Source organism: Mirounga angustirostris, unplaced genomic scaffold (assembly GCF_029215605.1).
Source record: "Mirounga angustirostris isolate CCGP_5_RB_7025 unplaced genomic scaffold, mMirAng1.0.hap1 SCAF_2, whole genome shotgun sequence".
Taxonomy (NCBI): Eukaryota; Metazoa; Chordata; class Mammalia; order Carnivora; family Phocidae; genus Mirounga; species Mirounga angustirostris.
Window position 1 is genome coordinate 122,969,341 of NW_026991710.1, and position 23,414 is coordinate 122,992,754.

A 23,414-nucleotide genomic window follows, 5' to 3' on the forward strand; every position below is an offset into this window, starting at 1 on the left:
AACAGGTGACCTGAAGGTGTCCCTTGTGTGACAGTTGCAAAATTTGAGGCTTCCAATGAGTGTATAAGCTCCTTTCTGTGAGGTACCAGAGCACTGTAGCAAGGCCTAAAGAATTCAGAAAGATGGCCCCACATGGCCTATATTCCCTGAGAGCACCTTTGCAGCCTTCTAGGTTTGTGGCAAACTTGAAGTTTGCCCTTCAGACTCAAGTCCCAGGATGAGTAAATAGGCCTCTTTCATGGAAAGATTGGGAGTGTGTTTCAGTCTTCATTCTCTGTAGTACTCTGGGGATGGTAACCTGCCAGGAACTGTCTCTCTGTTACAGTCCCATGGGTTCCAGGAATGCAAGCCCCTCTGGCTATCAGAGCCAGGTGACTGAGGAGCATCTCCTATGTAGACTTCATGTGTCCAACAGTTTTAGCAAGGCAGCAGGAGAGCACAGAGCTGGGGCGCACTTGCTTGAGCTATCAAGGTAGAGAGAGTGCAGAAATGGCACCCACCTGTGCCTCAGCCTGGAGAGAGTCCTATAGGCCTCTGCCCCTCTGGCATATGCTTTAAGGTTAGCAAACTTCACATATAGTCTATGTACTTTTCAAATTGTTACTTTTGTGCTGGTCCCTGGGGTAAGTCACTCTGCATACAAGCTCTTTAAGAGAAGTACTCTAGTTCCCTATAGCCCTTTGGGTTTCCTGGATGTCAGCCTTATTGGTTTTCAAAGCCAGACATTTTTGGGGCTTGTCTCTCCATTGCAGGTTGGGGTGGCTGATGTGGGGCATGAATCCCTCATTCCTCAGGGAGAAGTTACAGATTTGTGAAATCACTCCCAATTATGGATTGCTATGTTGCAGGTGGGCTTTTGATAAGAATGCATCTCAGCCTCTCCCACTCATCTAGATGTGGCTCTTTTACTGTTTATTGTAAAGGAACTGTTCAGCTAGTTTTCAGATCTTTTTCAGAAAGAACTATTCTGTATGTAGCTATAGATTCAGTGTGTCTATGGGAGGTGAGTTCAGGATCTTCCAATGCCACCATCTTGGATGCCCTCTCTTAAGCTGCCTTTAAATACTGACTAAAATTAAATATTTTGTCTACATGCTATTTTTCTATGATCTGTATGGAAATAAACACAGCAACTCTGAGGAACGACTGCATGATTATCCCATAGTCTTTGATTTATACTAAAAATTTAATAAAACTAGTCTTCAAATGTCAAAAAAAGAGGGGTGAGTTGTATGGTATATGACTTATATCTCAATAAAGCTGTTTTTTTAAAAAAAACCTTTAAAAAGTTTATAAAAGGTGAATAGTAGTTTGTTCTTGCAAGTGTCCCTTAGCTGTGAAATCTTAGGTCTCACTAAAGTCATCTATACAAGTTGTTATAAACGTACTGGCAAAATGCTTAGAATGACATACAGTTATTACCAGAGTGCTTAGCATATACCAAGCTTCATATATTTTTTAAATAAAGGAATGGCTGGAAATTTGAGAAGGGAAATGCTTATGCATACTCATAAAAATTAAGCTCCCAGGTAAATTGTGAGTGTATCAGTCATTGGATGTTTGGAGTCCATGACTGTCAACTCTTGTCTCCTGGATATTTTGGTAACATCAAGAACATCTTTTTATTTCAGTAACTTCTTTGAGAGACTATCAAATGCCTCACAATGTGCTAGTTGCTGGGGAATATGGTTCCTGACCTTAAAGCCTTTCAGTGTCAACTTGGGGAGATAATTTCTTCTAAGTGATGTCATCTAATGATGAGGCTAATGGCAATTTTGGAATTCCTCTTTAGGAAACTCCTGCATAGTAGAGTGGTGTAAAGCATTCATAAGTAATTTAATGAATTTTGTTTCAAAAATCAGGTTACCCATAGGGATTATTTACTACATTTTCTAAATGTGACTCTAAATTCTTTTGACTGTTTCCAGAGACCAAACCCACCTCTCAAACAATGATGTGCTATTTTGAATATATGTGTGTGTGTGTGTGTACACACACATACATTTTGATATACATATCAAAAGCATATGCCACAAGCTCAGAAATCATTTCAAAAGAGTTTAATTTTAAACAGGTAGTGTCAGGATTAGAGGTATCAACTTGCATAACCTCCCAAGATTTGACGAGGATAATGTTCATTTTCATAGATAAACTATGATATGTTTGCAAAAATAGGTTAGATTGCTTTACAGATTTATTTATTTTATTTGAGAGAGTGAGTGAGCAAGCACATGTGGGGTGGGGGAGGGGGTAGAGGGAGAAGGAGATAAGTAGACTCCTTGCTGAATGCAGAGCCCCAGGTGGGGCTCAATCCCAGGACCCTGAGATCATGACCTGAGCCGAAATCAAGAGACAGAGGCATAACAGACTGAGCCACCCAGGTGCCCTGCCAAGTGTTACTTTTTGAAAATCTTCCATTATGCAATGAATGAAATGCCATAATGTGAACATACACTCTGCAAGACAGACGGCACGTTAAGTCCTGGTGTCTGGCTTTTAGGGGGCAGGGTCAAAGAACTAACACTTTTTGTTTACTTGAGTGCCAGGTACTATCAGATGCATTCTTTTTTCCTTTTTTATTTGTAAAAGAACGCTCTGTGTATCAGAAGTAGAATGGAATTTCACATCCCTGAAGTTGTGAATATTGCTGTTTGTGATTCTGTTCTCATTTTTTCATAACAAAATCATGAATAATTTTCTTCCACATTTAGGCATAGCTCAATTCTCCAGAAAAATTATGAATTGTTTGAGGAATATTTCAAATGCAGACATGGAGTAAAGTACCATGAGAGATGCACTTACAAATTTAAATATTTGTTTTGTGGGACAACTAAAATGGTATTGAGAGAGCTGGAGAGTATAAAATTATTAATAAATAAAATAGTCCACTATTTAGAATTTTGAGCAAACTTGTGGATTTCTAGGACTAAAAATGTTTTATCAAATTGATGTGAACTCTCCAAGCTCTTTCTTGGACTGTAATATTCAAGAAAAAAAGTTGATGATATAAGAAAAAAAAAAGTAGAGACTTCTTTGAATATCACTTTAAAACCTCAGGGAAAAATTATTATTGTTGTTTAGCTAAAATGGACTCACTGAAGGTTATTTATTTCATGTTCCTTAAAGCTGATGTATTTTTGATGAAGTACATTTTAGATTAGGCTTGGCAGGCTGAGGATTGTTAAATCACAACATATACAAACAAAAACCGAGTTTGGTGAGCAAGAAATACAAAACAGTATAAACAAAAGTTTTGCTGGCTGAGTCCAGTTGTTTTTCTCCCAAAGCAGCGATAGATTTCCCAAACAACTAAAATTATCTAGAACTTGCTCTAACAAATAATGCTAGAGAAAAAGCCTTTCTAGTATAAATTACATGCTCCACTCAATGAAGGTACAGCTCTATAGCCAGCAAAATTGTTATTACAGCATCTGAAATGTACACATTATGTGTTGCTCAAAGGATTTCCAAATTTCCAAGTTGGCAATAGATTTAGAAGCCAATCTTCCTTTGGAAGGGAAAGAATCAAATATTTTCTTGTAGAAAAGCTACAGATTATTTGTATAAGTTAAAGGATAAGGTTAAAATGTTAGACAAATATCAATTCCAGTTTTCTATATGCAGTGCACAGGTGCAACTTGAACAGCATATTATATGGTATAATCATTAAATTCATTCAACCAGACCTTAGAGAGTTAAAAACATATATTCTGAGGAACAGGACTCCTCGGTCCAAAGGATGAGAATGAAACAGTGCAGAATATTTGTGTATCAAGGTGATTCCAGTTTCCAACTGGGAAAACAGGACTGTTAACACCCACATCCCCTGACAACTGTCCAATTATGTATATCACACTTGGCCTACTGTTTGCAGTAGAAGTAATCAATAAAGGATGTGGTTGAGTGAACATAGATTTTGGTTGAACCAATGCATGAAAACTTAATCATTTACTCAGAGAGAAGAAATCAAATAGAGCAGAGATGAAACAGCCACTAAGGGGATTGTTGATTGTGCCACCAAGTTTGTGGGCCACAGATGAAAGTAATAAGGCAAATGGAATCAGTGACAGGAGAAAATGTAAAAAGCTATTCTTAATTTCATGAATTAATAGAAATGTTTTGATGTATTTTTGGGGGGTCATTTTTAGGAAATTTTGCATCAAAGCCCGGATGTTCCATTTTAAAGAATATATGAAAATTACTAGGGCATGTCATTTCTCTCAAGCAAAAAGAAATTAATTTTCAGCTGTAACAGAAAGGTAATTTTCACACTTGAAACTTTGTACTGATTGATTGAAAGATCTCCACTGTGGAAAGTTTTCTAGGAAATAATTTAACCCGAGTTTGCAAGAAAATTTACAATGAGTATGGAATAAACCCAGAGGTAGGCTAGTTGTGACCAATGTGTCTTGACCAATTCTCATTTTGGTGATTTTTTTCCCCTAGATTCTTTTCAAAAGTCATCCTGATTATTTGGAGAGTCTCAGCATTTCAGTAAAATGAGTTATTTCAGTAAATGAAGCAAAAAAAAAAAAATGCCATAAAGAAAACTGAGGAATTTTGCTCTCTCTATTTACTCAAATTGTCTGCCTGTGTTAATAATAATATTTACTTGGTAATTTCTCAACTCACTCTCTCTTTGTTTTATGGACCATAATTCTGGCTTTTATAGCTGTGTTATAGGCAATTTTTATCATTTTAGAATATCAACCCCTCCTTTTTTTCACTAGTATTCCAAGTGGGGTGGGAAAAGACATTGTAATGCTTATTTTCTGTTATGCTCCTTAACCCCTTGTGCAATTAATATTATTCAGAAAAACAGCAAAAATAACAAACACCATTTACTATTAAAACCTTCATCAATAGTAACTCTAATGGCATGGCTGGGTCCAGCATTACCAAATGGACAACTCCGTATTACCAAGTCCTTAGTCTTGAGGGAATATGGTGTGTTTTTCAACTGAAGGCTTAGTATAAATTCTTATAACCATTTTGAAGCTTCTAGCCTTAGAGGTTATTCACCTTTCATGCATGCTCAGCTGATAGCCTTAGATACACACTTATGCTAGACATGGCTATCCTCGTCCATTTCCTTCAAAGAGATAAAATATATTTATAGAGATAGGGCTACCATTAGTGAAACTTGTGCAATTGCACAGGTTAGGAAAAAGAGATTTAGAGAAGATGTCAAGCTTCACGGGCCGCTTGATTTATTTCACCGCCGCCACTCCCATCATTTCCCCTATTTTGGTTGTGCTTCATTTCTTGCATGTTGCTGCTAATCTGAGGGCAGTTTAGGACCATGAAAGGGATGCACGTGTGTGCATGAAAGGTGCCCTTAAAGTGAAATTTTTAAAAAATGACCACAAAATTTGTATCAAGGCATTTTGAGTCATCAGTGGATTTGATTTAATACGTCTTTTTAGATAACTAGGGTGTGTTGTCTATCTGAAGAGAGTGTTTGTTTTTGAAACATCCGTCACTTGAGTTATTTTGCACAAATGGTAAAAGAATAGGATGAGGCTTACACTCCCCTGAATGCTACTCCACAACCACCAACAATGCTGCAAAATGGTAGATTTGGATTGGAAAGCTTGCAGTGTCCCTGGGGTACTTCTTCCCTACGGCTCCAGAAGAAGCATCTCCTGTATTCTCTTGTATATTACATAACATTATAAAACTAAGAACCCAGTTCTGCCATACAAATCATTGATGGCTTCACCGGTACTTAGTAGATGGGAATTCTTATAAGTGGAATTTGTTTCATTGGGTATAAAAATGAGGTGGGGATTAATCTTCCTGCCTGTTATATGTTTGCCCCAAGGCAGGTTCCCAGACTGTTGAGATAGAATTTTCCCCATCCCTGCCAAAAACATACCCTACTTTGTGATACATCAAATATAGCTGTATCCTTTTCCACATCTAAGCCCCAAGTAACACTTCAGCAACCAAATTAAAACATTAAATTGTCTATTATTTTTGCCAATATTTACCAGATTGTTCAACTCTCCCCTTAGCTTTTACTGTATAGACCAGGAATTCAGATCCTTGAGTGGAGATTAAAATATTCCAAGAGAGACACTTGTCTTTAACAGGTGAGAATTATTTTAAGATAATCTCATGCATCCAGAAGTTTAAAAAATAAAAACTAACAGTAACCAAAGCTGCATTCCAACCCTTATGACATAGTAAGTGCTCAATATATGTTTATAAGGATTTTATTTATTTATTTGAGAGCGAGAATGAGAGAGAGAGAGCATGAGAGGGGGAGGGTCAGAGGGAGAAGCAGGCTCCCTGCGGAGCAGGGAGCCCGATGCGGGACTTGATCCAGGGACTCCAGGATCATGACCTGAGCCAAAGGCAGTCGCTTAACCAACTGAGCCACCCAGGCGCCCCTCAATATATGTTTATAAAAGAAAATATTTTCCCCTGGAGTTTTATCTCTTTAGTCATGTTGGAACACATGTCATTTTGTAAATATTATTTTATAAACATGTTAAGGGATGCATTTATTTAACTGTATAGGTGTAGGCCAGGTCTGCTACTATAAAGCAAGACAAATACTCCAACCATTTTCTACTAATTCTGGGCCATGTTAACAACAGAGTCAAGTAATTTAATGATCAAAATGAACTGCACCAAAGGACAAAGAATTGGTGTGTTACAAATAGACATTAAATTGAAAACTTATAAATCTCTTCTTTGTGCTCAAACATCTGTTTCTTTCCAGTTGTTACATGGAAAGTAAACGTTTAAGGGATAGCTGGGTTGGTTTTCCACAGGCTAGTTACCGATCTCTACTTGGAAGAACCACAACACTCACAGGTTGCTTGCTTTACCCATGGCTGGCCCCGCCTTCCTGGAGTAAACAGCCATACTTTCCTTAGAGATACATCTGTGTCCCTAACCACTTATCCAGTGATGACTGCATTGTCTTTTATTGGGAATTTTGAAGGGACTTTTCATTCCGTTGGCATGGGTATTTTAATATTTAATTATTTATTTAATTATTAATGATTATTATATTGGCAGTGGTAATTATGTAATGATGATGTACTTTCAGTTCACTAGACATTTAATCTTTTAAATGCCTTTTAAATAACAATTTTATCTTTTAAAAACACTACTTTGTATGTGTTTACAAGCTGAAATACAGGAATTAGAACTTGACATAATCTGTATCTATTCTTTTTCTTCTTCTTACCACTACTAACTACAACTACTACCAGCACCACCATTATTAAAAAGCCATCTCTTGGGTATAAGATAACATACCAAAAACCAAGGCCTTAATTTTGATAACTTTCCTTATTCTACCTTGAATTAAATAATAACATTACAACATAACGCAATAATTAAATGGAGTACACAATGATCACAGTATGAGTAAAGGGCAAATCATATGTTTTCCATGGACAATCTTGCTGTTCAGGTATACTTATATTAAATTTTCTGTTTTAAATGAAATAGAGGGAATATTGTTCTCGCATTCAGTTGTTTATCCAGATATGTACGCTCAAAGGAGAGATGTCTTAATGGAAGAAGCAAGACTGAAGCATAAATGAAAACTTTCCTCCAAGAAGAGCTCCGGAAAGGTTACGCTGAGCCACGGTTACTGAAGCATACTATATATTTCTGTGCTCTCTGCTTTTTTAACCTGTGAGATGTGACCTGATTTTTCCCTTTCATTCAAGGTCATCACTAAACTTACAGAAAATCAAAAATAAAATAGTACAAAGGAGGAATAGACAAAGGGGAGTTTAGGTGCATATTTTAAAATACCACATTGGTTTAAAATAACTTACGATGAAAGGGTCACTTAAGAAGGGCACTGCTTAAAATTTAAGAAGGCAGTAATGGAAAGCGACAGACCTCAAACAATTTAAGTCTTTCACAGCTGAGTGAATTCACAGTGACAGCAAGACAAGGATGTGCTAACTTACCTCTGCAGGACCTTGGCTATTGCTTCATAGGCTCTCCCCAGGCTGAGATCATCATCCAGGTCTGTGGAGATTTTACTGTAAGTGTTAAGGACCTATCAGGAAAAGAAATACGTATTAAATATACAGCAAGGCCAGATTCACTGATGTTTCATTTCATAACAGAAAAGATGAAAATTAATAGTTGTTTTTAATGTCTCCATAAAATATTTTTTGTTTATTAAAAATTCATGTTGGTTTGGTTTATTTTTATCTATAGCATAACTTGTTTCACAGCAATGTCTTTAAGCCATGACAGTGAGGTCTTACTTTTGTAAAAATAATTCTTTTCTTGCACAATCCCAAATCTTCCAATTTATAGAACTTAGGTGTGAATAAATAATTGAATGGTTCACAACATTATTTTAAAATATGGTACTATTATCTAAGGTAATAGAAGGCAGATTATAATATTCTACTGGGGTAGCATAAATATCACTTTTCTTTCTATAAATAGCTGTTTTGAAAAGCATGAATTTAGGTGCTAGGCAATTTTTAAATCTATCATTTTATTAGAAGCATATCTCATAGTTTGTGCATGGATTCGGTATACACTAAAAATATTTCTTAAAAATGTACTTCATTACCAACAATCTCTTCAATAATCAAAAGATTATGGCTGCCACCGCCAAACATTTGATCTTAATTTAATTTAACACTGACACCGTCTTTATGGTATAATTTCCCTTTTTATTCTTTTTCTCTTTCAGTGGCCAGAAGGAGGAAAATATGTAAAACAAAATTCCTATTCTTTCTTCTTCCTTCATTGTTACTTGACCCAACCTATTACACACATGAGGACACAGGAAATCTCCAAAGACCTCTATGGAAATCCTTTTTGCACATTTTCTAAAACAGAATTAGTGAAAGTCATTTGACAGCATTCAGAGAGAGAGTCAGGGTGAGGGAGGACGTAAATTCGCGCTGTTTGCTGCCTGAATTAGGCAGCTTTGAAGATTTAAGTATTAGAGGCAGTGTTGATATTTGACTTTACTTTCTTAAGGTTAATATTTGGGAAATAATTTCAATGAGGCCATCATGATACCTCATAAAATTTGTTTTTGTTTTTCTTTGTGTGTGTGTGTGTGTGTGTGTGTGGTTTATAAGTGACTGCTTGCTAGAACGCTGGTATTAAAACTTACTGATACATATTGATCCAGGGTTTTAATTCCTGTTAAACCTGCAAAGTTCAAAATTTTGATTCTTATTTTTAAGCCTCTTAATATGCCTTGTATAAACCTGAGAATAGTCTCTTCACTTTGTTTTGCATAACTGACAACACCTACATTAAGTCTGATATAACTTGACATAGACCTTTCTGAGTGAAGGGGCAGAATTCATGAATTTTGTGAATTTATAAGAGACCTTATTGAATCCAAATATCAAAATATTTAGAAAGAGACCTTCTAGGGTCTTTTTTGGTCCATACATCTTTATATGACATTCTAGAACTTCAAGATTGAATATTATTATACTTCTTGCCAAAAAGAATTTGTTCATCCCACAAATATCGTTACTGTGTACCAGGTGCTATGTTAGACCCTAAGAAATCTTAAATAGAGGGGAACAGGCTTGCAGCCCTGACGGCATTTACAGTCTTGTGGCACAGAGGTTTGGTGGACGCACTGTGTGATGACTGGAAGCAGGATTCCCCAGGGCTTATACCAGGCTTATCTTGCATATTCTCCCATGCCCCTGGCCACCTGGACCGTACAGTAAGTATGCGCAGGCACCCATTATCTTAGGGGTATGACTCTCTACCCTATGGATATGAAGGGTAAGTATCCAAGAAATTACAGGTAAATACTTCAGTGCTGATGACTTCTATCCCACAAAAGTGTGCAGCATTTCCTGGAAGGAGCAGGGGCAAAATCGAGCTCAGTCTGGGCTTTTGGTTTGGGCCTCAGACGTGACTCCATAGAAGCTTCCTCCGGGAGCCAGACGTGGTCTACTGGAATGAGCACTAACTTCAGAGGAAGAAGACTTAGATTCAAGTCCTAGTTCTTTCACACATTTGGTCCAGGAAAGCTCCTGGAGAAGCTTTCCTCAGAAATGAAAAAGAAAACCTGCTTCTGAGAGTTGTTGTGAGGCCACGAGGAGGTAATATAGAGTGCTGTGTAAGCCACAGGACAAGATTCTTTGGGAGTCTGTGAACCAGCCATTAGTGAACAGCCCCTCATAGGGGCCTCCCTCCAAAGTAAAGGCAACACATTTTAATTTGTGGCTTGAGAGAGTTCATATGTCACCTCCCACATTTAACCTAAAAGCAGGTACTATACGGGCAGTAGGAAGCATTTAGTTCATTACTGGCCCAGTAAGGAGACAATGAGTGATATGAAGCCCAAAGTGAAGACTTACAAAGTGCCAAAGAGGAGCCCATCTAAATCAGACAGAACCTCTGCTCCTCAGCAGTGTGAGCTCGAGTGGGAGAGAGTAAACGTAAACAGGTGAATCACAAGGAGAACACAAGGCAAAATTCAGCAGATTGGGGAATCCTATAGTCTGATCTATGGGTAGTAGAAAGGACATTGTTAAAATACAAGGGAAAAACTCATAAAAGTGGGAAAATAACATGAGATTACTAATTGTGTAGAAAATAAAGATGTTTTATATTGCTCTTATGGTAAGCTACCTTACCTGCTTTTTAAAGTAGGCAGGGTGTAATTTACAAATGAATAAACAATCAATTTGAGTCATTAGACAAATAGTGGAATTTTTTTTATAAAGAATACTTCAAGTGAGAAAATACAGTGTGCAATCTGAGGGATCCACTGTACTTGACCGAATATCCCTTGGACAAGCATATGTTGGAAACAAATGCAGGATCTGCAACATTAAATTCTATCATCACAAATCAAAGATAAGAGGAGAGAATAAAGACTCTCAGGTGCAAACTATTTTGATGAATTGGAAATTCATTATGTATCTTTAAACTGTATTGACAATGAACTTATCAACCTTTGTCAAAAGACAAAGGACAACACCAATTAAGCACAATACTAAGTAAATTTCAACGAACACCAAACTGTGCATGATTACAAGGTTATCACAGTTGGAAAAATCAGTTCATATACCTAATAAAAATTGAGTGCTACCTGGCTACTCAAATTTCTCCAATAATTTCAGTGAATAATGGAGATGAAGCTTTGAAAACTATTTTACTTGAAGTTTTAAAGGCAATGGGCTTTATCTTCCCACTACAATAAAACTGATTTACCTGAAAAGGCATTTTCAAATAAAATCCAAGTTCTTAAAATGAGATAATTTCTATTGGTCACCTAAAAACAAAACTAGTAGAATACTTAGCATAAAAAATGAGAATGTGCAAAAGAATAATGCTGGCAATATGTGACAAATTCTTTGAAGAATTATTTGCTGTGAAATAAAATTTTAAGGATCATTAATTTCTTTTGCTGCAATACCCTTCAAGGGAGCACTGGATTTAAGTCAAGATTGTCACCTGTCAACAAAGTGAATGGCGCGGGGGCGTGGATAAAAAGGGAGGGAGGGGGAAACAGAGAGAGAGAAGAGAGAGATTGAGGAAAAAGGATAGAAGAGTAGCCTTGTCCTCCCAGAAGATTATAAGAATAAATTTTGTGCCTCAGCTTTGGCACCTTTAAGGGCAGATACATAAGAAGTCATTATTAGGTTCTATTAACTTCAAACACCCAATTGTTTTCTATCCTTACATGTTGAGGACTTCCAGTGATGAGGGTACATCCACTCTTACAATCCCCTTACTGGAGACAACATTAACACAGAAAAAAAATTCCAGCAATAATGGCCCTTATACTTGTTTTCACAGCTGAAACCTGCTTTAAACCACCATGAAGACTATCACTCCTGGCCTAACTTTCCCAGATTAGATGGAATCATCTCTGTACCCCTCTGCCCAGCCAGCTATTATAAGAAAACACTGTCCTGGTCAATTTGTTTTAAAACCTTTATGTACTTTAGCATTACTGTAGATTCACATGCAATTGTAAGAAATAATACAGAGCACTCTCATTTATCCCTCACCCAGGTAACAGCCTGCCTGACCACAGTACAGTAGCACAACCAGGAAACTGATGTTGACACAATTCACCCACGTCATTCAGATTTCATGAGTTTTACACACACTCGTGTGTGTGTGCCTGTGGGTGTTAATTTAATGTGATTGTATCATATGCATCTATTCATGTAACCACCACCACCACAGTCAAGATACAGAAAAGTTCTATCACTATGGTGATCCCTCATGTTACCCTTTCAGTTGTGGTTATGTTTGCAGCTTGGAAGAGAAAGGTCTGCCTTAGAAAACATTCTGAAATACCTTGGCGTCTGCCCTGTTCCTTTTGGTCCACCTCCCTCACCCTGTGTGTTTGTATTTCACCAGGGAAATTTCCTCAGCTGACTGACAGAAGGACAGTAGTTGATTAAAGTAGTTCATACTTAGGTATGAACGACTCAAAGATCACTAACTTGGCCAGAAGTTGTAGTTTTATTTTTTTTTTAAGATTTATTTATTTTTAGAGAGAGAGACAGAGAGAAAGCAAGCAGGGGGAGGGGCAGAAGGAGAGAATCTCAAGCAGACTCCCTGCTGAGTGCAGAGCCTGAAGTGGGGCTCGATCTCAAACCCTGAGATCATGACCTGAGCCGAAACCAAGAGTCAGATGCTTAACTGACTGAACCACCCAGGTGACCTCAGAAGTTACATTTTAAAACGGACGCTTGCTAGCCCCAAATCCCTTTTTCTGGGTGGAGTTTTATGCAGCCTAACAAAATGAAATGAAACAATTCATATAGCGTGTGCAGGATAATTTGAGGCAAGATTATAAAACAACAACAACAAAAGGCCAACCTTCTCTTAAAATTCGGCCTTATGATACGATCCTTTAAGCAGGTACTGATTTTTATAACCTCTTTTTTTGGGTCTTCTTCTATATCTCAGGTTTTCTAGAAGCTTCACACACTTTTCCACAATCTTCTTATCAAAGTGGTATGGAAGAGAATGATAGAAGGAAGAGGGGAACGTCCAGCTGCAGATGTGAACATCAGGTGTTTGTAAGTCACTGATACCTAAAAGGGAACTCCCTCTCATTATTGCTTTCTTCATAATGCTCAACTTTCAGAACCTATGTATTATGCAAAGTACTCTTCTAGTACATTCTATCAGATCATTAGATGCGATAGCAAGATAAAACTACATATATATATTTTATGTACACAGTGTATATTACATATCTGTATATGTAATAAAGCTATATCCCTGCTCTTAAAGGCCTTACTAAAGCAATAAGACTTATAGACATTGATATTATATAGTGCTGTAAGTCTGTATAAAGGGCTAAAAATCTAGTCCAAAGGCACTATTTCATTAAACAAAGACTGAGTGTCTTCTACCGGCCAAGCTGTGTTCTGGATGCTAGACATACAGCAGCAAATAAGACAAAATCCCTGCCCCCATGCAGTCTACACTGCATCTAGGGGATGGGGAGAAAATTTGTAATTAAATGTATACATGAGTGAATTTCGGATAGTGTAGGAACAACGAAGATCTGGGAAAGGCTTCCTATAGGAAGAGAAACTCAATCTAAACGAATGACAGGATTGGGTCAGTGGTGAGGAGTGCAGCTTGAACAAATGTGTGGGGAAGGGAAGGAGTGATACAATGAGAAAGAAGCTTTACCAGAGTACACAGAAGCAACAATGTCCAATAGAAAGTCTGCTTTAAGAGCCACCATAGTATTAAAGAGGGCACGTATTGAATGGAGCACTGGGTGTTATACGCAAACAATGAATCATGGAACACTACATCAAAAACTAATGATGTAACGTATGGTGATTAACATAACATAATAAAATAAAATTAAAAAAAAAGAGTCACCCATAGAATGTTTTGTCTAGTAACATGTACTAAGTAATCACAGTTTTGTTTTTTTTAATTTTTTAAAGATTTTATTTATTTATTTTATTATGTTATGTTAGTTACCATACAGTACATCATTAGTTGTTTGTTTTTTTTTTTTTTAAAGATTTTATTTGTTTATTTGACAGAGAGAGACACAGCGAGAGAGGGAACACAAGCAGGGGGAGTGGGAGAGGGAGAAGCAGGCTTCCTGCTGAGCAGGGAGCCCGATGCGGGGCTCTATCCCAGGACCCTGGGATCATGACCTGAGCCCAAGGCAGACACTTAACTGACTGAGCCACCCAGGCGCCCCATCATTAGTTTTTAATCACAGTTTTAATTGATGGTATGAAGTGATAAACTTTCAAGTTGCAATTTATCTATTTGATTACACGGGAGGAATTTGACAATTGTTTTGAAGGTGAGGTGGGTTATTCACTTTCATTCTTTATTCTGCATGTTCATAAATGTAGTCTTTTGCAGGATTTTTTTATTCATAGTTTTTGTCTTTCTACTTTCTAGGCAGCTCAACGTGTTTGGTTAAAATATGCCACATCCAAGATGGTACACTTGCCTGCCTTGTTTCCCATTATTCAAGTTAAAAAAAAAAAAACAACAAACTTTTTTTTTAAAGTAGGCTCCACGCCCAGAGACCCTGAGATCAAGACCTGAGCTGCGATCAAGAGTCGGATGCTTAACCGACCAGTTGCCCCTCAAAAAATTTAATGCCGAGTTGTTTCTGTGTCTAGGGAAATGAGAGGAAATACTCTTCTTTTTCCCTCTGGCATAGCACTGAGCATTCACAACTCAAACTAAGACAGATCAGTGACATGAAGTTTAAATGGGGCTTCATGCTCTGGCTGGTGACCCTATCTATCATTGTTTCTGTAGAAAGACAATTCATGGAAACCACCACATAAAGTAAGTTCTAACATCTAGCCCATTTGGGATGGAAATTTTGTAATTTTGCAAAAATTTCAAAGAGCGATAATCTTACTTTTACTTCATATTTTTGGTATTTTTTTTCTATAGACATTCCTTTCTTTGCTTACCACCCTCTCCCACTGCTCTCTTCCTTAGTTAATTCAATATTTGAAATCAGTAGGGACTTCTCTGAGGGCATAGACCGAGCTTTGGAGGAGCCTTATGGGATAATTAATCAAATTTCCCTCTGGGTGTTCACATTTTCTTCAAATAGCATAGGCTTTCAAGTCACACAATTCTATAACTGAGCTGAGTGACACGTGTCAAGTGACTTACTCTCTCTGAGCCTATTTCCTCAGGTATAAAATGGAAATGAATAAAGTCTACCTTGAAGGGATGTTATAAGGTTCCAATAAGATGAGGTATTAATAATACCTACTAAAGATTTGAATAAAGCAACTGCTTAATTTCCCCATATACTTACCTTATCTAAGTGGTTTTCAAATGGGGGTGATTTTGCCCCCTAGGGGATATTTGGTAATGTCTGGAGATATTTGAGGTTGTCATAATTGGGAGGGTTGCTACTGTCATTTAGCAACTAGAAGCCAAGGACGCTGTTAGATACCCTACAATGCACACGATAGTCCCCCATAACAAAGGATTATCCAGCCCAAAACCTGAATAATGTCAATGTGAAGCAATCCTGATTTAGTCTTTGCTTCAACCATTTCCATGATTGGAAACCACCCCTTGTGGAGCCGCCCACTCTATCACCGAAGAATTACATGAGAAAACTATTGGTTAAGTTAAGCAAAACCTGTAACTTCTACCTGCTCGCCTGGTTGTGTTTTGTGGGACAACACAAGATGAGTCCATCCCTCATCCATGTAACAGTCCTTCTAATACTGAAAGATAGCTGTTTTTCTTCCTTAAAGCCTCCTAACATATAGAGTCATCCAGGAGACTCTGAAATGAGTGAGAATGTAACCCCAACAGTGTAGCCACATTTGAATGTTTCATTTTTAATTTGTCTGAGTTCTAGAAGAGTTTAAATAAACCCACCTGGACCAAAAAATGTCTGTGAAACCATAAAGAGGCACCCATCATGTTTGTTTGTAAAGAAGTTATGCTCTATTACCTAGGGTGTATTTTTTACCTTTTCTTCCTTGCCGACCATAAAAAGATAGTACAGCTCATTGGGGAGGGTATGTGCTATGGTGAGCACTGTGAATTGTGTAAGACTGTTGAATCTCAGATCTGTACCTCTGAAACAAATAATGCAATATATGTTAAGAAAAGAAAAAAGAAGAAGAAGGTAGCAGGAGGGGAAGAATGAAGCGGAGGAAATTGGAGGGGTAGACGAACCACGAGAGACAATGGACTCTGAAAAACAAACTGAGGGTTCTAGAGGGGAGGGGGTGGGAGGATGGGTTAGCCTGGTGGTGGGTATTGAGGAGGGCACATTCTGCATGGAGCACTGGGTGTTATGCACAAACAATGAATCATGGAACACTACATCTAAAACTAATGATGTAATGTATGGGGATTAACATAAGAATAAAAAAAAAAGATAGTACAGCTAACTATTACCCATCTCCTACACAAACCCAAAATTGTGCCATTTCGTAACAAAAGTTTGGCACTGTGCTCAATACCGTGCATTACTTTGAGGAGAAAAAGGCAATGATACAGATTCACTCTTGTGCAATAAGAAATACAGAAATAAAAAAAATCAAGTTTGCCATCTTGAGCTTGACATCAATGTCAAGTCTTATCGGAAATACATTTATTCTGATTTTTGGCAATCTAACCCCGTTAGCCATTTCACAGTTGGTGAGCAGAAAGGATGTTTCTGCCTCATTTACAGTGTCTGAACATGATTCAGACAATCAACTGCAACATTAGTCAAAGAAATCAGTGGCTAATGATTTCTGACAAGCACTGCAGTAACAGGCTGAGGACCAGACTGGACCACAACAACATTCAGAGCACTTTACTGGAGTCAGTCAGAGATGGCAGAAGATGGTAAAAATGGGGGTAAACAGAACTGTTATCACATCACTTAAAGGCTCTTACACATTTTTTGCATAGTCATAGTATCTGACATGCAGTAAATACAGTAACCCTTTTCTACAAGTATGTTATACTGAGTGAACACTGAGGATAAGCAACTTATTCAGCTCTGTAAACTATAACACACAAAAATAGTTAATACTTTGCATTCTGCTGAAACTATATTCTTAAGTTAGGAGCAGTCTAGCCTTACTATTTATATTGATCATTTGAATCAATGCATTTGATTCCTGAAATGCATTACTCATCATTTGGAGTAACTGTTCCACACTGTTTACATCGCCCAACACATAACACGAAGGCTCTGTGTCTAGTGCAGAAAGGATTGAATGTTAAAAGGTACGAGTTCTATATTCTCTTTTGCCATTAGCTCAGAGTGTGATTTTGACAGGTCACTTGGTTACCTTGAGCTTCAGTATCCCAAGTCTGGAAGATAATGGGGTAGGACCAAAGGATCTATAATTCTCCCTTCCAAAAATATTAGTTGGAGTTCAGAACTCTACACTGATATATTTAGTAACTTAAGATAAGCTCTGATTGTTTCAATAATTTGTCCTTGGCTTTAAAGTCCCTGATAAATCTATTTTGTTTTTTCTTTAATTTTTAGAAAACAAAATAAAACAAAATGATAAGTCCTTTCATTCAATTGAAATGTTATTTTCATGCTTCCCCCTCATTTGAAAAATTGCACATACTCTTAATAAATGGCTTTTTAAAGAATGTCCCGGTGGCGCCTGGGTGGCTCAGTCGTTAAGCGTCTGCCTTCGGCTCAGGTCATGATCCTGGGGTCCTGGGATCGAGCCCCGCATCGGGCTCCCTGCTCTGCGGGAAGCCTGCTTCTCCCTCTCCCACTCCCCCTGCTTGTGTTCTCTCTGTCAAATAAATAAACAAAATCTTTAAAAAAAAAAAAAGAATGTCCCTACACAGGAATAGCTGAGAGCATGGAGAGCTGAATCTACAGTGCTTTTGGTTCATATTAAATGGCAATTGCTATAAAGCAATGATCAGTTCTCTTTAAAAATAGCAAATTTTTCTTTTACCACCTAAAATTTTTAAGAATTTGATGAAAATTCAAGGCTATCCTTAAATTATGTAAACTGAATTAGAATTGTTAGTTAATCTCTCACCTGCTAGGAGTTTATATTGTATTTTCAAAAAGCTTTTATAAAGGTAGAAATAAATCTCAAAAAAATTCCAAGAATCTTCTTTTACCTTAAAACTGTCTCTCTAGATGTCCAATATACAGAGGACTTTGAAGCCCCAAAATAATGAGATAGAATTTCACTTGCAGCTAAAAATAAAATTTTTCTAAATGGTAAATTGGAACATATTGCTCGAAACTGCCATTTCTAAATCAGTCATTACACTTTTGTAGTATGTTAATGAGAGACATATTCATGAACAATTTCAGTTCTAATTCTCAATTATTTTCTATACTACAAATCAGAAAGCATAAAAATATTTATCCTGTACAACCCAATCATGGTGTGAGTTATATTTTACAGCTCCTTAAAAAGAAATTTTCCCTGCCCTTAAGTTCTTGCTAGGAAAATCCACTGGAGATTTTGTTTTACATTTTGCTAGAAGGTCCTTGACCAAAGGCAGTCCCGGAATCTATGAAGTGGCCTGACATAAAAAGTTCTATTGGTGGAAGACTATAGTGATTAGTTAGTTCTATCACACTCTCTTAGGAAATTCAGACCCATTGAGCAGTTGGTAATGGCAGAAGTGAGGAGGTGCTTCAGGATAAATGAACATCAAGAGAGTGATCGAGTTATGTCAATAGAGTGAATCCAACTGACCGCTGTTGCTGAGGGGATAATAAGAAAACTCAGCCCCTTGTGTTCTAGGGACCCTCCAGTTCCCAAGAATCTTTCAGTCTGTGAGACCCAACCGTCTCCTGATCCCAGGTGTTCATGGGATATGATTCCTCTCATTACCACAGGAATCTCTACAAGTACTTCCCTTACTTGAGGTAATCTGAATGAATCCCTTTCTTGTACCTAAAGAATAAAACAGAAGTATTGAGAGACAAAGGGCTCTCTAGAGTGAAAGTGGCAAATAAATAACTTCAAGGCTTTTTCCCCTCTAAGGTTGCCGGTGAAAGATAGTACAGGATGATACTTTCCATGGCAGTAGGGCAGCAAAAACAGGAATGATTTGAGATTTCATTTCCAGAAAAGATTTTGAATGAAAAAAAGTTTGTGTATTTTTTTAAACTAGGAAATTCTCAAGCTCCACTTGGTTATGTTTATATGAGGATGAAAAGTGATTGTGACAAATGATTCCATTATACCTATGATAACATTACCAGTAATTTCAGTTGTCTGTTATTTATGGAGACTAAAGATGGTGGTGGCAAACCGAATCAAATGAAGTGCCAGTCAAATCTAATTTGACCCAACATGTATTGTCACTCACTTTGCCAGTGTGGAGACACCAACATTTATGTCTTGCTGGAATGTGTGGGACCCTGGGAACCTCTCTCCAGCCACAGAGACCGTTCACTATCAGGAATGAGCCCAGTGCTGTCCACCTCCACATCCTTCTGCCTGCGGTGCTTTCTTATTTCACACCTGACTCTTCCAGGCCCTGTACGCACACACAAAACTTCCTTGGGCTAGTCCAGCACTCAACACCGCATCATATGTATCTACTTATTAATACTGGTCTCTCTCCAGTTAGATCATAAGTGCCATGAGGACAGGAACCGTATCTGTTTTGCTCTCCATTATACCCCTAGCTCCTAGTTTTGTGTTAATGCTGAATATTGTTGAATGAATACAGTAGAACCCTTGGAAGGGACTGGTAGTGAAGTACCTGCAGAAACATTAAGGTGGATATAATGAGCTGTTGTATTATAGAATACCCTTATAATTATATTATATTAATAATATACTTATATATTATCTTTATAGTAATATTATATATAACTAATTGGCTTAAAGAAAAATAAGCTCTTACATAAATTAAGTATAACATTAATATATATTGAATATAACATACATCACAGTTTATTTTCAATTATATTTTATTACATTATATTAGATATGTTTTGCAGTATATCTCATTCAATAAAGGAAAAAAATATGACACTTTATAATTATGGTAAATGAAAAATATGGGATATTTTTCAGTTAACAGCCAGTCCAAGAATTCAAGTATCAGCAAACAGGCCAAATTCCTAAAGGAGGACTTAAATGACTTTTCAAAGTGACATAAGAATCCCCTACTAAATGTGTGCTTGTTTCATCTAATCATATTCCCAAATGACTAAGTTTCCCCATTACAAGCCCATTATGCTCAGTGAGGACAAGCAGATCCAAGGCTGAAATTGTTAGATCAGTCATGGTATCTTGAGGAAATAATTCTTCCTCTCTGTGGAGGGAGGATAAAACATTTTCTTCTTTTTCTTTTCTTTATTTTTTTTTAAAGATTTTATTTATTTGACAGAGAGAGACACAGCGAGAGAGGGAACACAAGCAGGGGGAGTGGGAGAGGGAGAAGCAGGCTTCCCGCTGAGCAGGGAGCCCTATGCGGGGCTCGATCACAGAACCCTGTGATCATGACCTGAGCCGAAGGCAGACGCTTAACGACTGAGCCACCCAGGCGCCCCTCTTCTTTTTCTTTTAATCTAGACTGATGACACACAAATGTGGTTTCCATCTTCACAGGTAACCAGCTAAGACAGATAGGTAAGCAGTGAAAAGTCACTAGCTCGGTGGCAAACCAAGTTCTCCAGCTTCCCCTGAACATTCTTCCATCTGACCACTTTGAACATAATGGTTTCTGGCTCCACAGGAAAGGATCAAAGTGTGTTCCATGTTAGTGTTCTATATTACCTAGGAGGTTTTTTTTTTTCCTTTAAGATTTTATTTATTTATTTGACAGAGAGAGACACAGCAAGAGAGGGAACACAAGCAGGGGGAGTGGAAGAGGGAGAAGCAGGCTTCCAGCGGAGCAGAGAGCCCGATGCGGGGCTCGATCCCAGGACCCTGGGATCCTGACCTAAGCCGAAGGCAGATGCCCAATGACTGAGCCACCCAGGCGCCCCTACCTAAGAGGTTTTAATAAACACTAATACTGTGAAAATTTCTGTATTTCTGCATGAACCAATTCCCACTAGGAGATTTGTCTTTCCCCTCGGAGGTAGAGCCATCATCTATTCTTAATCCCTCTTACTAGATTTCTCCCTCATTTAAGGCAGGATTCAATAAAATTTCGTTCTGGGTCTCCCTTCTCAGCAATCCATGAAAGCCTTGAAAAACATTTTCAGCATATTCTCTCTGTACAATTTTTTTTTAAAGATTTTATTTATTTATTTGACAGAGAGAGACACAGCGAGAGAGGGAACAGAAGCAGGGGGAGTGGGAGAGGGAGAAGCAGGCTCCCCGCAGAGCAGGGAGCCTGATGCGGGGCTCGATCCCAGGACCCTGGGATCATGACCTGAGCCGAAGGCAGACGCTTAACGACTGAGCCACCCGGGCGCCCCCTCTCTGTACAATTTGATATCCTTCCCACCACAGGCCATTATTCTGGTAAACTCGGTAAACCCTAATTTAGATCCACAACGTAATGCTTTCAGATCAAGCTGGGTGAACACGTTTCTTTTAAAATAAAACATGGTAGGCAAGTCTTCCTCTGAATGCTCGCACACAGAGGAAGCTTCATCTATTACCCTTCCGCCGTGATGGAAGAGGCCAGAAAACAATGTATGAGTCATTTCCATTCTGACAGATGTGACCATGACTGGAAATGCGATGCCTGCCAAGAGCTTTTATCAAATAGGTTATAACAACTAATAATAAGTGTAAATAATAAATGGCTGGAATCTTAGGGGAAACAGTGGCAATACGAAATGATTTTTGGTACTTCTGATGGTTCTCTGCCACTCTTGGAATTCCCTGCCTTCCCAGTAGAGTTTTGGCCTGACAATAAACAACAGTTTAGTACTTTATCTAATCCCAGCCAGGAGGTGAGTTCAACAGCAAGCTTTTGCAGATGTTCACATCCAATAATCTATCCATAATTGATGAAACAGGGAGGTCAGATGTAATGGCTGCTACTATTCCAGCAACAAATAAATGGTTATTGACAAAACAAGCCAGTGTGGCGCAGAGCGCTGAGCAGTGACAGGCATGCGGCGGTGCTGAGCAGAGGCGGGGAGGGCTCCTGGAATCCTCAGCCAGCCATGTGGCAGGAGGGCCACACTGCCACATAAGCAGATGGAGGTGACTTGGAAAGGAAAAGGGAGGTTGTTGAAGTACAAAAAAAAAAAAAAAAAGATGAAGACAGGCTGAGGCAGAGAAGAAAATGATGAGCGAGCCCTGGGCAAGGCTGGGGACCCGGGTGAGTACAAATGTGCGAACAGTTCAGAAATGCCTTTGAATGTGTGCACTGTGATCCAGATGTCTGATTGCTTTTATCACCAGTCTATCTTCACTCATAGAGCTGGCTGTCAACCGCGCAGCCTAGGAGACTCTCACACCAAAGCGAGTGCATGGGATGCTTTGGTGCCCAGACCCTCCCTCCTATGGAGGGACATTCATCGATATTCCATTTAACACTGCAGATACCTTCTTTTCCCTATGTATTTAAAAAAAGTTCTATGAAAATCATGTATGCAGTTTTAACAATATTTTCAGATAGGCCAGAGATGTAGAATTCTGAAGCTAGAAAATTTCTCAAGCCAGGGACTAATCCTGAAATATGTACTGCTTAGAATCAAATTTACTGCAAAGGAATGGGAGTGGAAGGCAAAGTTTTCTTTAATAATAAAAAACAAACACTGCACTCTATTCACCTCAACCTAGGCAAAGAGTATAATAAATGCATTAATCGAGTATACTTTTATTGACTGAATAAAATTCAAGATATTTAAACATAAATAAATAGCCGAAATCCTACACTTCTATTCCAGTGCTAAAAAATAATGTTTTTACACAGTTTACTATGCAATATTGTAAGATGAAGAATGGTAGAATGAAATGGTAGTTATTATTGCTATAGGTAGTCATAAAGAGGCTTGGGACAGAGATGTTTTAAATATTAATATTCCTAAAATCACTTAAATCAATTTAACACTCTTTAGTGGTTTATTTAGAAGTGTGATTTATTTTACACTGTGCAACCAATGCCTTTGATCAGCTCTGAAATAACATATGAGCTGAAAATAAAAAAAACAAAACAAATTGCTGCTAGCATTCTTATAGTAAGCTTTAGTTTTTATATGATAAACTAGAAAATTACCATTATATTTGGAGTTTTCAAATTATTTATCAATATTTAGAAATGGATAATTACAGAGCCCAGAAGCAACTGTGGAGATCATTTCCGTAATAACTTGCTAGTTGCTGTGCTTCCTGAGCCCTGCTGTCCTCAACGCTGGGGTCCTCCCATTTAGCAACTTTGACCGGCCCCAGTCCCCAGGGCCATCCCTGTCCCTAATCTGCTGGGGCAGAAACCTGGCATCACATCAGTCTGCCGCAGATCATATTCTGTTTTGAACTCTATTAAGGTGACCAGGCTCTTTCCATATGCCTTGACAC

General features: G+C 38.0%; 1 protein-coding gene across 1 annotated transcript in view; it reads right to left on the reverse strand.

Annotated features, from left to right (window-relative positions):
• Positions 1-23,414, reverse strand: part of TTC29 (tetratricopeptide repeat domain 29) — a 240,207-nt gene that overhangs the window by 107,113 nt on the left and 109,680 nt on the right. Inside the window, exon 8 of the mRNA XM_064583312.1 lies at positions 7,944-8,035. Within this exon, the coding sequence (XP_064439382.1) occupies positions 7,944-8,035 (92 nt within the window). The remainder of the gene's footprint in view (positions 1-7,943; positions 8,036-23,414) is intronic.